The 17,804-nt window shown below is 50.4% G+C and overlaps 1 protein-coding gene across 5 annotated transcripts in view; it reads right to left on the reverse strand.

Annotated features, from left to right (window-relative positions):
- Positions 1-17,804, reverse strand: part of USP47 (ubiquitin specific peptidase 47) — a 170,042-nt gene that overhangs the window by 4,899 nt on the left and 147,339 nt on the right. For all 5 annotated transcript variants that reach the window (XM_075927892.2, XM_075927891.2, XM_075927890.2 and 2 more), the window contains 3 exons: positions 5,287-5,417; positions 995-1,042; positions 761-891 (listed from right to left, as the gene is read on the reverse strand). In XM_075927892.2, the coding sequence (XP_075784007.2) occupies positions 761-891; positions 995-1,042; positions 5,287-5,417 (310 nt within the window). The remainder of the gene's footprint in view (positions 1-760; positions 892-994; positions 1,043-5,286; positions 5,418-17,804) is intronic.

Here is a 17,804-nt window from a genome sequence, read left to right on the forward strand (position 1 = left end):
GGGGAAGGCTGTGACAGCAGGAACAGCTCTATTCCTGAATGACCACACAGGGGTAGCCAGGCTGTGCAGCCTTGGGGAGCAGTCGGCACTGCTCCCACTCCCTGCCCTGAGGCCTTCACCCCGACAACTTCTGCACCCCTGCCCCTCTTACCCTGAGCCCCCTTCACCTCCTTACCCCCTGCCCTAACTCCTGCACCCTGAAGGATTGAGCAAAGCCAGGTAAATCTTCTAGTGCAGGAATGGGGAACCTAAGGCCTGGGGTCTGGATGCGGCCTCTGGCTTGCCTAGATATGGCCTCAAAGGCTCAGGGCTCTCCACTCCCTTGCCGGTTCCCTGCATACATAATCTACTAGCCTGGGCCCTTCTGGACTCTGGTGTACAAGGAGAGTGTGGGTCAGTGCCCCCGATCCAAAAAAGTTTCCCCACCCCTGCAATAGTTCTATTTAATTAAACACAATGGGTATAATCCAGGCTACAGGGATGTCTGCCAAACTCCTGAAATCCACACTTATTAAAAGCATAATGCTCACTATTTATTTAGAACATATTAGTAAAATAGAAGTTAAGGACTAACACAAATTTATAACTCGAGTGCCTGGAAAAAAAAATCAAGGTTAAGCTTGATTTTCAATTTTCAGCTCCAATTATGGACATTTCTTCAAAACAGAATGTTCAGAATGAAACTTTTTCAGGCATTTGTTCGTTGCCTGATCTTTTTTATAAGCAGGGTATTTGTCCATCACTGTACTACAATATATACCTATAAAATATTACTGCGCCATCATCACAGATGTAGAGGGGCCAGACATTCAATGTAGACACTTTAGGATTCCAGTCCAAGTCCTGGTGGATCTCTAGTACTGATATATCACAGGGAAATGTGCCTCTACCCTGGAAAGAAGCAATTATTTAGTGAATAAATCATCCAAACATCATAATGATATGTGCACTCCAAATCAGTACATAGAGTTATAAAATTTACAATTTTGCTTACCTTAGCAAATTCTATGCATTCCAGGGGTATTCCACTAATTTCACTAAGCTGTAAAACATTTTCGATACATTAATTTATTTCATACAAAGAGAAACAGTTTCATGGAAACATCATACAGAAAAACACATGAACATCTGTAAGCCTTAAAACTGTAAAGGACAGTAAGAAATTTTAAACTCATCAATGATGCAAAAATTAATTCAGAATTGCAGGAAAAGAAACCTATTAATCAATATTCCATATGTCACAATTTATTCTTAAGCAATGGTTATCTCAAGGAAATAGCTGGTGCTTTTTAGTACAAGTTGGTGCATGACATAGGAGTCACAGCTAACAATTCTGAGATATTCTTAAATAATATCCTATTTCCAAAAGCATGGAGTGGACAGAAAAAAATAAAATAAATTAAAATATAAACAGTTAACACCCCTATTACATCATTGGCTCCAGCTGTTGGTTCTAAATATTAAAAACCATGTTATTTATACAACTTATTGGCTGTGTCTACATTGGCATCCCTTTCCGGAGAAGGGATGCTAATGAGACACTTCGGAATTGCAAATCCGTGGGGGATTTAAATATCCCCGCAGCATTTGCATTTACATGGCTGCCGCTTTTTTCTGGCTCAGGGTTTTTGCCAGATTAAAGCGCCAGTGTAGATGCGATTCTCCGGAAAATAAGCCCTTTTCCGGAAGATCCCTTATTCCTACTTGAAAGGAATAATGAGGGATCTTCCGGAAAAGGGCTTATTTTCCGGAGAATCACGTCTAGACTGGCGCTTTTCTCCGGCAAAAACCCCGAGCCGGAAAAAGCAGCAGCCATGTAAATGCAAATGCCGCAGGGGATATTTAAATCCCCCACGGATTTGCAATTCCAAAGTGTCTCATTAGCATCCCTTTTCCGGAAAGGGATGCCAATGTAGACACAGCCATTGTGTTTATCAAATGTATATAAAAAGCAACAATCTGACAAATGCTAAAAGACTGATGAATCATATCATCCCTTCCTTCCACCAATAAATTTCTATTGACTGAAAATTTGTCTCGTACCACATCTTAAATGTCAACTTCAAGCTTTTGCATAGTGTAGGTGTGAACAAGTTAAAGAGATGAGGCCATAAAAAGCATGTTGCCAACTGCTCCCTGTAGATCAGTGGTCTTCAACATTTTTACACCCAAGATCACTTTTTAAATATCAGGACAAGCCAAGATCATCCCTTCCCTAAGACCCCACCCCTTCCTCAAGGACCCATCCTCTTTGCTCCCCTCCTCTCCATCACTTACTATCCCCAGCCCTTACTCTCTCTCACCGGGTTGAGACAGAAGGTGTGGGCTCTGGGGTGGGAATGAGGGATTTGGGTGTGGGAAGGGGTGAGAGGTGCAAGCTCCGAAAGGAACTTGGATGCAGGAGGATATGGAGAAGGGGATGCTGGCCTGGGGAGGGGGCTCAAGGCTGGAAAGTGTTGGGGTCAGGTGGAAGGTTGAGATGCTGAGCAAGCCATAGGATTGTGGATGTGAAGGTGCAGGAGTTTGGGTTAGAGTGTATGAGGGGTTCAGGACACAGATTTGCAGTGTGTGGATGGTGCAGGAGTGTTGTGGCACAAGACTGTGGATATGGGGGTGCAGGACAGGGGGTTCCAGTGTATGATGGGCTCAGGTTTGGAGTCTGGGATATGTGTGTGCGTGTGTGCTAGAGTGTTATGATGTTGCGGCCAGAGGGGGCTGGGCCCCAACTGGGGGCTTGTTGCCCAGGCTTCATCATATATATTGTAGCCCAATGTCAGAGTCTGTAACGCAGAAATGCTGGCTGTTCCTTCTGGGCAGCACTGTTGCCTGAAATGCTGGCTGTTCCTTCTGGGCAGCGCAGCTGCTGAAATGCTGGCTGTTCCCTCTGGGCAGCCCATGGTGCATGGGGAGTGCGGGGCCCAAACAGCCACTTGCTCTACTTGCTCCCCCGCGACAACCCAGCTGAGCGGTGCAGAAGTCAGCTGAGTGCCATGGCGGGAGGGGAATGGGGGGCGGGGGCGGTGACGTGCGGCGTGACAGCAGCTACAGGCCCCACTCCCTGGCTGTGAACATCACCGCCCCGCCCCCTCTTTTCCCCTCCCTCCTTGGCGCTCGGCTGACTTCTGCACCGCTCAGCCGGGCTGCCTCTTGGTAGCAAGCGGCACAAGAAGCCATTTAGGCTCCATGGGTCCCCCGAGTGACAGGCAGAAGGGGGAGGAGAAGAGAAAGAGAGGCAGGAGGTGGAGGAGAGCTGAGGGGGGGGGGAGGCAGTAGGAGGAGGAGGAGGAGGAAAGAGAGAGAGAGAGACATGGAGCGAGAAAATGGAGGCTCAGGAGAGACCGATGTGGAGGACAGACCTGAAAATCCCATTTTATGACTGGTTAATGGGCTAGTTTTTAAATAAAGTACTACGTCAAAATGTTTCAGCATTGTCTTTATTTATGAGGGGGCAGAGAACCTGTTTTGATTCAGGGGTAACTGACCCACAGAAAAGTCAGTCGAGGCCACTCAAGTGAGATGCAAAAAAAACACAACCCCTCCAAAACCCCACAAGCCTCACTGCTGTGGCCCCAACCAAAACATCTCACTCCTCTGGCATTCTAGTCCCAGGCCAGATTAACTCTTCTGGCGTACCAAGGTTAGTGGCATTTTTGGGCTCCTCTACAATCTGAGGTGGGGCCAAAAATGAGGGATCCAGTGAGTGGGATAGGGATGGGGGTACAGAATCTAGGTGGAAAATAAGAGTACAGGAGCAAGCTGTGGGTTGGTGTCTGGCCAGGAGAGAGGGGGCAGAAGCAAGGTGCTCGTGGAGGTCAGTGATGGTGGGGTTTGGGCAGGGAGTCTGGCCAGGGATCAGGAGCAGGGTGCTAAGACAGGGTGCTGGTGGGTACTCCCCACTTGCCCCAAAAAGCCAGTGTGGTGTCTGAAACACCAGTCTGTTGCGCACCAGGGACTTCCTTCCCCCTGCTGCCTTGCAGTGGGGCGGAGGGAAGTAATAGGACTCCCAGGACTGCGCCAGCTTCAATTGCTTAGGCAGAATGAGCTGTTGCGGGAAGCGGAGGAGCAGGGCATGCACTGCCTATGCAGTTGGAGCTGGCACAGTCCCAGGACTCCTATTCCCCCCCCACATTCCCCCGTGCAGGAAGGCAGCAGGGGGGAAGGAAGTCCCCAGCGCATGATGAAAACAGTGTTTCAGGTACCATGCCGCTGTTTGGGGGGTGGAGGGGAGAGCAGCCCATGCACTTCCTGGACCTAGTGCGCAGCTGCAGAACTCCCCCTCACCCCGCAGAAAGCCCATTCTACCTCCATTGTCACTGGAGGTAGTGTCAATGCGGGGTTCTTCTTGGGGTTGAGGAAGATGTGAGGGGGGACCCTCGAAAGCCCCGGGATCGACGGGTTGGTGACCATGGCTGTACATTAACTCTTGAAGGCATACAGCAAGAGTATACCACAAATATTGTGGCACTAAGGCTATGTCTAGACTACCGGGTTTTTCCAAGATACTGGAGGTATCCCAGAAAAACTCTGCTGCATCCAGAGAATGCATCTGCTCTTTCCAGAGAATGCATCTGCTCTTCCACTACTACTATTTTTTTTTTTTTTTTGGCGCAGAAGAGCAGATGTGCTCTATCAGAAGCCTTGTCTTCCTCCTCCCACGAGGAGGGAGGGCTCTTCCGAAAGAGGTTTTTTTCCTGAAATTTGGCCCAGTGTAGACGGGCCAAATTTTGCAAAAGCCTCTTCCAAAAAAATTATTGGAAAAAGGTATACAAATTGCAGAATGCAATTTGCATACCTTTTTCTGATCAAGCTCCATAGTGTAGACATAGCCTTAGTGAAAAAAAGATGGTTTGGGAGAGGTAGGATCCTTTGCCAGTTGGGGATTCAAAATCATCAGTAACTCAATTTGCACCTGGAATCACACAGGAAGACAATACATAATTTAGCATATAAGCATTACATGCTCATGACAGACTACCACACCTATCGAGGAAGACACTATTCTGTGTTAGAGTACCAGAATACATTTGTGTTCAGTCAAAAGAAAACTGAACTTCTAAACAGCAAGGACTTATATATGGTAAGAGAAAGGTTCCTTTGCAGCCTTAGCTGGGATTTCAGCTTCACATCCAATAAAGTCTTTTTCCACTTACAGCTCACCAGGCATTTATAACCAAGATGCAATTGCTGCAATTGAAGTGCCTTCAATCCCTGTGTTCATGCTGTTATTCAGAATTAAAGTGGCTTTAATTTAGGGTATCAATGTTTTTACTACCAAAATCAATTCACCTTCTCTTTTAATTCATCAACACTGCTACTTTCCAGAACTATCTCCTGGAAGGGATCAAGCTTCATCTCTGATGGCCTCCATTGTCTTGATAGAACAGCAAGCTGTGACATAGATTTCATCTTTTCTGCCCCTGCGAAGAGAGATGGCATAATCTTCAGAGCTTTACAGATTCTTATTCGATCTGCAATGAGTTTAAAATACAATGTGTGTACACACACACACACACACACACACACACACACACACACACACACACACAGGAGTGTGCTGACTATTATAGCTATATAACATTCCGTGTAAAAAGGCCAAAACTATCAAAGGTTGAAAAGTGAAATACTTAAAAACCAGGAAATTACAATGTTAATATGCCTGAATAACCTTAACTTTGCACCTCTTTATCTGCACTCTCACAAATATACTGCACAGTCACTTTTTGCACAGGATTCCAAGGAGCTCAAGGAGGACAGTGCTCATTAAACAAGACAGCTGTGTGTATTCCTTTTTTTAGCCACTGGTCTTCATCATGGAGCTCACTGCACACCAAGAGTGCAGGAGATCTGGGGAGGGCAGGGATGGGGGCTCAGACTAACCATCAATATTGAACAGCAGTGAGCATGGTGCTGACCTGTTCATATGATTACCACCTGACCAGTGCTGGAGTGCTGTGGTCAGATCTCTTCAGTGTGTGAGGTTTTGCTGCACTGGTCTTGTCCATCAGTGCCAGGGTTGTGGCATCAGTGCTGTAATCAGCGATGATAGTGCCAGTGCTTTGGCAGGTGCCGGTGCCTTTGCTGGTGCCCATGTGGGTGCTACTGGCTGTAGCTTATGGTGGGATTTAGAATCTGTGCCTGTAGAGAGACACCTCAACGCGGTATCAGAGATGCCGGGTCTGTCTCCCTTACTAACTCTGGGAAAAGGCATGGCTGGCAGGGATCTAGCTGGGCAAACAGGGAGCCAGCCTGTTTCCTGGATGACCTCTCAGACTGGGGATGGGCCGGGGTCTTACCAGCTCAAGGCTCCGAGGGCTGGAGTGACATGTGAAAGCAGCATCCGGAGCCTAAGCTCTCTGTTCCTCCTGGCTCTGGCAGTGAGGCTGCAACAATGAGTGCATTTCTGGGGAATCTGAATGTCGCCCAGGCAGCGGCTGCAGGACAAGTGCCTGTCCAACACAGGCATGGGTTTGTATCATGTTGCAGTTTTTAAAACCCTGGAGAGCCCAGATTTCGTAGTTCTTCTTTTCCTCTTATCTTCATGTTTCTTGGAGGGAAGTTGAGGGAAATAAGTCCTTTTTCTTTTTTGGTCTCCCCCCCTCTCTTTTTTTTTTTTAAATGAAGGAGGATAGAACAGAGAATTAAATAAACTGCTGAGAGAAAATCCAACACTAAGTTAAACTGTGTTTCATGACTAGATGGGCCCTGAGGCTGAGGAAAGGAACTCTGTTTGTGACCGAGGACTGTAACAAAGGAATAGAGGAGGGTTGAGCAGTGTGCGCAAGGTGCTAAGGCATGAATGAAGCAAATCCTTATCTGATAGTCGACAGGATAGTTGACTAGTCGCTCCCCCCCTTGCTGCCTCTGAGATAGATGGAGCAAGGGAGGAGAGAAGAGGGGGATACTTAAAAGCAGCAGTGCCGCACAGAGCCCAGGATCAGCTGCTCCATGCAGCGCTGCCACTTTGAATGCTGCAGGGAGCCTGGCGTCAGGCTCCTCAAGGCATTTCAAAGCAGCAGCACTGCGTGGAGCCTGGGATCATCTGGGGATTCCCCAGCTGAACCCAGGTGCCGCGTGGTGCTGCCGCTTTGAAATGCCGCTTGGAGCCTGGGATCACATGGCAGGCCAGCTTTGACATGTACAAGAGTCCACAGTGAAGGCGCTTATGAATTTCAAAGAGAAAGCGCAGCATGGAGCCTGGGGCTAGTGCGGGACTCTGGGGCCCGCTGGGGCTCTCATACATTTCAAAGGCGGAATGCGAAAGTGCTTATTAACTAGTCAATGGAAATTCAATCGACTACTCGACTACCAAATTAATAGCTACTTAACATCCCAACTGAAAACTCCCATCTGCAGCGCTGGGATGACCCAACACCTACAGTGGAGCACCCACAAGGACAGCACTCAAAGAAGAACTTCCCTTTTTATTTGAAAGGGCTATTAATTCTGAAGTTAAATTATAACATTGTAAATAAAAACTATTAACCACTGATCAAAGCATACAAGAAAAGAAGTAAATTATATTAATTTTATGATCCACTATGATGTCTTGTGTTGAAAACAGAAACTAGTTTGTCAGTGAATCTCTATATCACATGAAAGGTTTGGAGTCCAAACCTTAGGGGAAAAATGAGCAGGCCCTACTCACCTTCCTAAAATAATTGTATTGAGAACACCAATACTGGCAGGTTGTGATTCGTGCAATATGCATGAGGACTAAAGGACCGATGCTCATGAGGAACTGAAATTACCACTCAAAGTGGTAGGCATTGCTACATTCTTAGCATCTGACACCTATAGTCACAACTGCAATCATTCCACCTATATTCCATCTCTTCCACCAGTATCTCATTCTGACACGAAAGTTTTCAAAGAAACTATTAACAAAGAACTTCTCTGATATTTTTCAAAACTGAAGCCAGAGGACTATGTATATGTGAGCTTTCATCACACAGCTACACAACTACAAAAAAGACAAGCAATGAATCTAGAGTTGTAAGCGACTAGTCAACTACCTGATAAGAAAAAGCTTATCATATAGTCAACTAGTCCCTCGACTAGTCCCCCACCCTGCCTCTATCAGAAATTGGCCACCTTAAAAGCCAGTTCCCACCAGCACCGCCTACGGGGGACAGGGGGTAGCAGGGACCAGGCATGAGCCAGGAATCAGCTGATTCCTGGCTGGTGCCCAATCTCAGACACTGCATCTGTGCTTTTTAAATGTATTAAGAGCTTGCTGGCTCTTAATAGATTTAAAAGGCAGAGACGCAGTGGGGTTAGCTCCTGGGGCCGGGAGCTAACCCTGCAGCAGCTCCCCCACTTATCAACTAGTTGATGGAAAATCGCTCGATTAGTTGATTAAACGAAATTTAATATCCCTAACTGAATCATGGCTAACTTATTTTAAGCTTCAGAGGGGTAGCCGAATTAGTCTATGACAGGAAAAACTTAAAGAACAACAAATAGTCTGGTAACACTTTAAAGACTAACAAAACATGTAGATGGTATCATGAGCTTTCATGGACACAACCCACTTTTTTTTTTTAAATTTCCCTTCTCTCTCTCTATTATTCTTTTTTAAGGACACTAGTACTGCTGGTCTGAACAAACAAAAGAGGTTACCTACCTTGTAACTGTAGTTCTTCGAGATGTGTTGCTCATGTCCATTCTGATTAGGTGGTGTACGCACGCCGCGTGCACAGATTCCGGAGCTTTTTTTCCCTTAGCAGTATCCATAGGGCCAGCAGGGAGCCCCCTGGAGTGGCATATATACCGGTGCATATATACCCCTGCTGGCCCCTCCACACCCTCAGTTCCTTCTTGCCGGCTCCTTCCAACACAGGGAGGTGGGTGGGATGCAGAATGGACATGAGCAACACATTTCGAAGAACTACAGTTACAAGGTAAGTAACCTCCTCTTCTTCGAGTGCTTGCTCATGTCCATTCTGATTAGGTGAGTCCCTAGCCGTGTCCCCCCTCTGGAGGCGGGGTCGGAAGGTGACTAACTACTCCATTATCATTCTGCAGAGCACAGAACTGCCCTCCCGACGGCAGCATCCTCCCTGGCCAGTTGCGTAATTGCATAATGCTCTGCAAAGGTGTGCACCGATGACCAGGTTGCTGCCCTGCAGATTTCCAGGATCAGCACGCAGGCCAGGAACGCCGCCGATGTTGCCTGGGCTCTCGTGGAACGTGCTGTTATGCGCAGCGATCTGCCCACACCCTCGTAACACAGCCGAATGCAGGAAGTAATCCACGAGGATATACGCTGCGCCGAGACTGGCTGCCCACACATTCTTTCCGCCACTGAAATAAACAATTGAGTTGACTTACGGAACTCTCGTGTCCTATCTATATAAAAAGCCAACGCCCTCCTAACATCCAGGCATGCAAAGCATGTTCCCTGGGCGACGTGTGTGGCTTGGGGTAAAACACTGGCAGGTAAATATCCTGGGACATATGGAAGTGCGAGACAACCTTGGGAAGAAACCCCGGGTGTGGACGCAACCTCACCTTATCTTTAAAAAACACCGTGTAGGGTGGTTCTGAGGGGAGAGCCTTAAGCTCTGACACCCTCCTGGCCGAGGTGATGGCCACGAGGAAAGCTACCTTATAGGACAGGTGCTTCAAATAGCATGAAGCCAGAGGCTTGAACGGAGGCTTCATAAGGGCAGTCAGGACCAGGTTAAGGTCCCAAGTCGGGACCGGAGGTCTCTCGTATGGCATCATTCTGTCAATTGCCTTCAGAAATCTTTTAACCAAGGGATTGGCAAAGATAGACCTTTGACCGTCCCCCCCCCGGCGTGGAAAGCCGCTATGGCCCCCAGATGTACCCTTAGGGAGGCTGTGGCCAGGCCCTGTTTTCGCAGGTGGAGAAGGTATTCCAAAACAGTCGGGACTGCCCCTTCACCCGGAGCGAGCATCTTGCCCTCCAGCCACGAGGTAAACCTCTTCCACTTAGCCTCCTAAAGGGCCCTAGTGGACGGCTTTCTGCTTTCTAGGAGGACCTCATGGATTGCTCTAGAGCAAGCCTGCTCCATCACTGAGAGCCACTGAGGAGCCACGCTGCTAGGTGCAGAGATGGTAGGCTCAGGTGGAGTGCTATCCCGGCCTCGCAGCTGAGTGATTAGATCCGGCACGAGGGGTAGCCTGAGCGGGCCCCTCCACAGTCAGATCCAGCAGGGTGGTGAACCAGTACTGCCGAGGCCACACTGGCGCTATCAGGATGATCTGGGCCCTGAACCTCAGCACTCTGAGGAGTGTGTCGTGGATCAGAGGGAACGGGGGGGGAAGGCATAGAGTAGGCCCCTGGGCCAGCTGATCTGCAGTGCATCGCCCCAAGAGCCCAGACCATGTCCCATGTACGAACAGTATTCCCTGCACTTGGTGTTGCTCAGAGTGGCAAACAGGTCCAGGCGGGGAGACCCCCACCTTTGGAAGACCCCGTGAAGTACATCCCACCTTAGCACCCACTTGTGTGCCTGGATCGAGCGGCTGAGCCTGTCTGCTAGCCCGTTCCTGGTTCCCGGGAGGTGAGATGCCTCCAGGTAAATACCGTGGGCTATACACAGTTCCCATAGATCGAGGGCTTCCGGGCCCCACCCTGCTTGTTGATATAAAACATGGCCATAGTGTTGTCTGTCAACACTGCCACCACTCTGTTCTGTAGGTGGGGAAGGAACGCCCTGCAGGCCAACCTGACTGCCCGCAGTTCCTTGATATTTATATAGAGGTGAACCTCCTCTGTTGACCACGTACCTTGCGTTCTGAGGTTGCCGAGGTGAGCGCCCCATCCCACGTCCGAAGCGTCCGTGACCAGCTGCACTGACGGGGACGGTTTGGTGAATCGGACCCCCACACACACCGTGCCCTCGTCCTTCCACCAGTCCAGTGAACGAAGAATGTCCTGAGGGATAGTCACTACTGCATCTAGCGGCGACCTCAAGGGGTTGTGCACTACCCTGAGCCACCCCTGCAATGGGCGCACACGCAGCCTGGCGTGTTGGACCATGTAAGTGCACGCTGCCATTTGGCCTAGGAGCCTCATACAGGTCCTCGCTGTCATAGTTGGGAACTCCTGCAGCCCCACTATTAGCAAGTGAATAGCCATGAATCTGTTTCTCGGTACAGACGCCTTGCCCAAAGGCGAGTCTAGATGGGCCACCACAAAGTCTATGACTTGCGTGGGATCTAGGAAGGATTTGGCATCGTTTATGAGGAGGCCGAGGCTCTCGAACAAAGCCCTGGCCCATGAGACATGATCCAATACCTGTTCTCGAGATTTGACCCCTTATGAGCCAATCGTCCAGATATGGAAACACTTGGACCCTGTGCCGCCGCAGAGACGCGGCTACCACCGTCATACATTTGGTAAAGACTCTCGGGGCTGTACACAGTCCAAATGGGAGGACCATAAACTGGAAGTGGTCCTGTCCCACCGTGAACCTTAGAAATTTTCTGTGACTTGGAAAAATTGAAATATGGAAGTACGCATCCTTCAAATCAAGAGCAGCGTACCAGTCCCCCTTTTTGAGTGATGGGATGATGCAAGCTAGCATCACCATCCTGAACTTTGCTTTCCTTATAAAGGTGTTCAGGTTTCGGAGGTCTAATATGGGACGCATGCCCCCTTTTGCCTTGGGTACTAGGAAATAGCGGGAGTAGAAACCCTTTCCTTTCACGTCTGGTGGGCACTCTATGGCCCCTAGCGTCAACAGGTTGGACACCACCTGCCGAAGGAGTGTCTCGTGAGAAGGGTCCCTGAAAAGGGAAGGGGAGGGAGGGTGGGAGGCAGGGCAGGAAAGGAAGGGGATAGTATATCCCTGCTTTACCAGGTCCAGGACCCAACGGTCTGACGTGATCTTTATCCATTCTGGTAAAAGAGGGAAAGACGGTCCCCAAAGAGTGGACAGGTAGGTGCGACTGGTACTCTGCTCTCTGGCGTACCTTCAAAATGAGGGCTTAGTTTGGTGACCAGGTGACGGTCCTGAGCCTCTCTCGGAGTCTGACCGAGGGCCCCTACGCCTGCCTCTAAAGATGTCAGGACAGCTATTGTTACGGCCCCTCCTGCGGCCCCTATCATTGTTTTGCCCCCATATGGGGTAGGGTCTAGCCTAGAAGGAGCGCCTCTGAGGCGCTGGGGTATGTATCCCTAGCGACTTCAATGTCGCTCTTGAGTCTTCCAAGCTATGAAGCTTGGAATCAGTCTGCTCTGAAAACAAGCGCGGCCCCACAAAAGGCAGGTGCTGAATAGTGGTCTGCACCTCGGGCAGGATGCCAGACACCTGCAACCACGCACTACGCCTCATGACCACCCATGGCCATAGTGCGGGCTGACGAATTGGCCGCATCCAAGGCTGCCAGGAGAGAGGTACGCGCCACTGCCCTCCCCTCTTCCGTCAGGGCCCCGAACTCCTGGCGGGATTCAGGGGGAAGCTGGCTGACAAATTTCTGCATTGATGTCCACGTGTTAAAAGCATAACACCCCAGCATTAGTGGCTGGTTAGCTATACGTAGCTGGATGCCCCCCGTGGCGTAGGCCTTCCGGCCAAGCAGGTCCAATTTCTTAGGCTCCTTCGCCTTCGGTGTAGGACCTAGGGGCTCTTTGCGCTCCTTCTGCCCTGCAGCCTGTACCACTATGGATCCCGGTGCCGGGTGGTTAAAAAGATGCTCGTGCCCTGCCTGGGGAACGTAGTACCTTCTCTTGACCCCCTTTTGGGTCGGCGCAATAGAAGCCGGCGTCTGCCACAGAGTTTTGGACAGTTTGTCCACCGTTTTATTCAGTGGGATCGCCACTCGGCCAGGGCCCGCTGCCGCTATGATGTCCACCATAGGATCTTGGTCCTCGTGAACCTCCTCGTGCTGGACTGCAAGATTGACCGCCAGCCTTTGGAGCAGCTCCTGGTGCGCCCTGGAGTCCATTGACGGGGGCTGGGGTGCGGGGTCGGCCAGGGCCTCGTCCAGCGAAGATGATGAGAACTCCCTCGAGGGGACTGCCTCCTCCTCGCCGAGCTGTGCCCCTGGTTCCCCCTGGGCAGAGATGTCCATATAGACTGAGTCCGGCTGGGACACAGCCTCCTGCCCTTGACCGATTACCGGCGGTCTTGGCATTGCTACCATGGAAGAGCTGTCTCCAGGCGGAGGAGTTGTCAAAGGGGTGGCAGATGGGGTGCTGCTCCTACGGGACAACCCCACCACCGGCACCGTAGGGGGAGGCCCGTGGGCCTGGTGGTACGCCCAGGGCGTCCAGAATGACCACTGAGGTTGCCCCTGCCACTGCTGCTGGTCCACTGCTTCCCGGTGAAATGATCTGACCGATGAGCGAGACCTATGACGGGGTCGTGACTTGTATGATGACCTGGCCGATGCCACCGATTCAGCCTCAGACTCCGAAGAGTACTCTGATGCCGACCAGGGAGGGACCGATGAAGCCTGCACCTTTCGCTGTGCTGCCATGGCCGATGGCTTGACTCTGTGCACCGCATGCGGTGCCGGTGGGGTCATAAGTGGAGGTCCTTGCTGTAGCGGTACCGTGCCCAGCTGCATCTGATAGGCCGGTAAGTAACCCACCGGTGCCGCCATGTGCTGCGGTACCGCGGCCTGCTGCTGGGTTGGTGCTCCCATGGTGTGAGCAGTGATCGGTGCCGGGAGGGGCATCAGCGTCGGTGCCGTGCGGGGAGCCGGCTGTGGCACCGCGGTCGGCGTATAGTACGGTGCGGGGCCCTACACCGCCCAAGGGCCCGTCTGTGGCACCAGACCCTGCACCGGTGCCGATGCCCCTGGCGCCACAAGCGCGCTCACTCCCGGTGCCACTGGTGCTGCCAGGAAGGGGCCCGGGGTCGGTGCCAGCGTTCGACCCGGCTCCAGTGCCGGTGCTCTACCCGGCACCGGGAAGAGCTTCTGCAGGGTCGAGGCCTGCCCTTCGCCCAGAGGGTCCCACGACCCGGCCATAGCCTGCTGGGGGGCACTCGAGGCCGATGCCGGCGCGGTCCGCTCCTGCGGCACCAGGCCCTCTCCTTCGTCCGCGGCCATTTGAATGAGGTCCCAGGCCGCCTCAAAGGTTTCTGGGGTGGAGGGCCAACTGACCTCTCCTATCCCCGCGGACTGCCCCGGGCTCTTGCCCTTGTCCGGGCTGCGCCTCTTTTTGGAGGCCTTAGAAGAAAGGTGCCCCTCCTTAGGGCGCACCTTCTGGGCACTCCTCTCCGCCGAGCATCCCCTCGAGCTCTTGGAGGCCCTCAGCACCGGGGACTGCAATCTGTGCCTCGGCGCCTTGTCCGTCTGAGGGTGGTGCCTGGCCGACATGGGTGCCGCCGACGGTGCGCTGCGGGCAGAGTGAGGCCGCTCCTCGCTCTGAGGCTGCAGTGCCAACTCCATTAGTAGGAGTTTTAGCCAGGAGTCCCTCTCCTTTTTGGTCCGGGGCTTAAAGCTCTTACAGATAGAGCAGCTTTCAGCTCGATGGGCCTCACCCGGACACTTTAGGCAGTCGGAGTGGGGATCTCCGCAGGGCATAGGTTTGGAGCAGGAAGCACAGGGTTTAAAGCCCTGGGGCCCTGGCATGCCCTCCCCTCACAGGGAGGGTTCCGCTGTGCTCCCCTATCTAACTAAATATTTACAGTACTTAACAACTACTTAACTAGATAAACTTCAACTAGAACTATAATACAACAGATAAGAAATACAGCTGCTAAGAGATAGGCTATCAGCCTGAAAGCATGCCTCCAGCTACCGTCAGGGGCGGTAAGAAGCAACTGAGGGTGTGGAGGTGCCAGCAGGTATACCGGTATATGCACCAGTATACCGGCGCCACTCCAGGGGGCTCCCTGCTGGCCCTATGGATACTGCTAAGGGAAAAAAAGCTCCGGAATCCATGCATGCGGCACACGTACACCACCTAATCCGAATGGACATGAGCAAGCACTCGAAGAATCTGAATCCCCAGATCTCCTTCACCAATCTTGAAAAATTCTTCTCCTCTGTGCTCTTGGGGCATGTAAATTTTTGATAATTAACTAAAATAATAGAATTGTTTTAATCATCTTGTTATGTGCAGGCAAGAAGACTGTACCTCAGCTGGAAAGGTGCAATTCAGAAGGCGGCATTGAGCTACCATCCGAGTCCTCAGATTTAGAAAATACACTATAACCTGAAAAAAGTCCAATTTTACCTATCTTCAGGAAAGTAGAATGTAGACTATAGTGAACCTAAAATAATTCAAGTAGCCAACATTCAACAAAAAAAAAAAATCTATGTAACATGCTGCTATTAACTGAAGAATTCTACTGCATTAACACACAAAAATGCATATATCCACAGAAGATAAATTCATTTTGATACAATTTATATGTGTGTATATAGTGGGGTCCCCCAAGGATCTGTCCTGGGACCTATCCTATTCAACTTGTTTATAAATAATCTAGAGAAAGGGTTAAAGAGTGAGGTGGCAAAATTTGCAGATGATACCAAACTGCTCAAGATAGTTAAGACCAAAGCAGACTGGAGAGCTTCAAAAAGATTTCACCAAGTTAACTGATTGGGCAACAAAATGACAAATGAAATTTAATGTTGACAAATGTAAAGTAATGCACATTGGAAAACATAATCCCAACTATATATACACAATATCATAGAACTGGAAGAGACCTCAGAAGGTCATCAAGTCCAGCCCCCTGCTCTAGGCAGGACCAATTCCAATATGATAGGGACTAATTTGGCTACAACTACTCGAGAGAGAACTTGGAGTGATCGTGGATCACATCCACTCAATGTGCAGTGGCAGTCAAAAAAGCAAATAGAATGTTAGGAGTCATTAAAAAAGCGATAGAGAATAAGACAGAAGATTTCTTAATGCCTCTATATAAAACCATGATATGCCCACATTGTGAATACTGCATACAGATGTGGTCACCTCATCTCAAAAAAGATATATTGGCACTGGAAAAGGTTCAGAAAAGGGCAACAAAAATGATTAGGGGTTTGGAACAGGTTCTATATGAAGAGAGACTTGGACTTTTCAATTTACGAAAGAGGAGATAAAGGAGGGATATGACGGAGGTCTATAAAATCATGACTGGTAAAAAAAGTGAAGAAAACAGGATTAACAACTGTAACTGTTGTTCGAGATGTGTTGCTCATGTCCATTCGAATGAGGTGTGCGCGTGCCACGTGCACGGTTTCCCGGTGCATTTTTCCCCAGTGGTATCGGTTGCGCCGGCAGGTCGCCCCCTGGAGTGGCGCCACTATAGCGTAAGTATCCCTGCCGGCCCTTCTTTCTTGCCGGAGACTCCAACGCAGGGAGGTAGTCGAATGGACACGAACAATACAACTCGAAGAACAATTACAGGTAAGTAACCCTGTTTTCTTCTTTGAGTGGTTGCTCATGTCCATTCAAATGAGGTGACTTCCAAGCCTTCCCACCGGTGGTGGGGTCAGAGCCACCTCTCGAGAAAGAGAGACACACACATAGAACCATAACCAGAACTATAACTTTAATAAACACAACTGAAACATAACACCTGAAGTCAACAGCATGGACAACACAAACACATGATCACGACAAGCCAACCTGCAGTCTAGCTTGTACTAATGTCAATTTTTTTTTTTTTTTTTTTTTTAACAGAACGGAACCCAGGACAGCGGCGCCTGTGCGGCATCCTCTCAGGCCTGTGGGGTGAGCGTATAGTGCTCTGTGAACGTATGAACAAAGGACCACGTGGCTGCTCTACAAATCTCAAGGATCAGGACTCGTGCCCCAAAGGCCACCGAGGAAGCACGCACCCTAGTGCAGTGTGCCAACACTCGCGGCAGTTCCCTTCGCGCCAAGGCATAACACTCTAATACAGAAAGATATCCACACTGACAGCCTCTGTGCTGACACTGGAAGCCCTTTCATTCGCTCAGCATATGCAAGAAACAGCTGTGACGACTTTCTAAATGGTTTTGTCCTATCTATATAGAACGCTAAGGCTCGCTTCACATCTAGGGAATGCAACGCCTGCTCCTTAGGGGAGCGGTGCGGTTTGGAAAAAAACCTGGAAGGTATATGTCCTGGGACATGTGAAAGGCTGACACCACCTTCGGGAGAAACGCTGGGTGGGGGCAATATCTCACCCTATCACGAAAAAAAAACCAGGTAAGGAGGCTCCACAGTTAGGGCACGGAGCTCCAATACCCTCCAAGCTGACGTAATGGCTACTAGAAACACCACCTTAAAACACAGATACTTAATGGGGCAGGAGCTCAAGGGCTCAATGGGGGACCATGAGCTTCCTCAACGCTAAATTAAGATCCTACTGAGGAACAGGGGCCCTGACATGGGGAAACAACTTCTCCAAACCCTTGAAGAGCATCTTAACCAGGGGGTCTGAAATAATGAACTGCCCCCACACCCTTCATGGAAGGCTGTGAAAGCCGCCAAATGTACCCGAATCAAGGGGTGGACAGCCCCCCCCCCCCACCCCCTGGTGCAAACCAAACAAATAGTCCAGGACCATTGGAACAGGGGCCTGGGAGGGACAAATCCCCCCTCTGGGGTCCAGACCGAGAAGCGTCGCCACTTAGCCGCGTAGGACAGCCTGGCAGTTGGTTTCCTACTGCCCAGGAGAACCTCCTGCACCCCTTGCGAGCACTCCCTCTCGGGGGGTTTTAGCCATGGACAAGCCAAGCTGTCAGTCCAGGGACTGGACTTCAGGGTGGTACAGGATGCCCCCTTCGCTGGCCTGCGTGATCAGGTCCTGGGTCGGTGGCAAAGCGGCCTGGCCCTCATCATTTCCTGCAGAATGGGATACCAGAACTGCCTGGGCCAGACTGGG

The sequence above is a fragment of the Pelodiscus sinensis genome, chromosome 5 (assembly GCF_052426305.1).
Source record: "Pelodiscus sinensis isolate ZL-2025 chromosome 5, ASM5242630v1, whole genome shotgun sequence".
Lineage (NCBI taxonomy): Eukaryota > Metazoa > Chordata > Testudines > Trionychidae > Pelodiscus > Pelodiscus sinensis.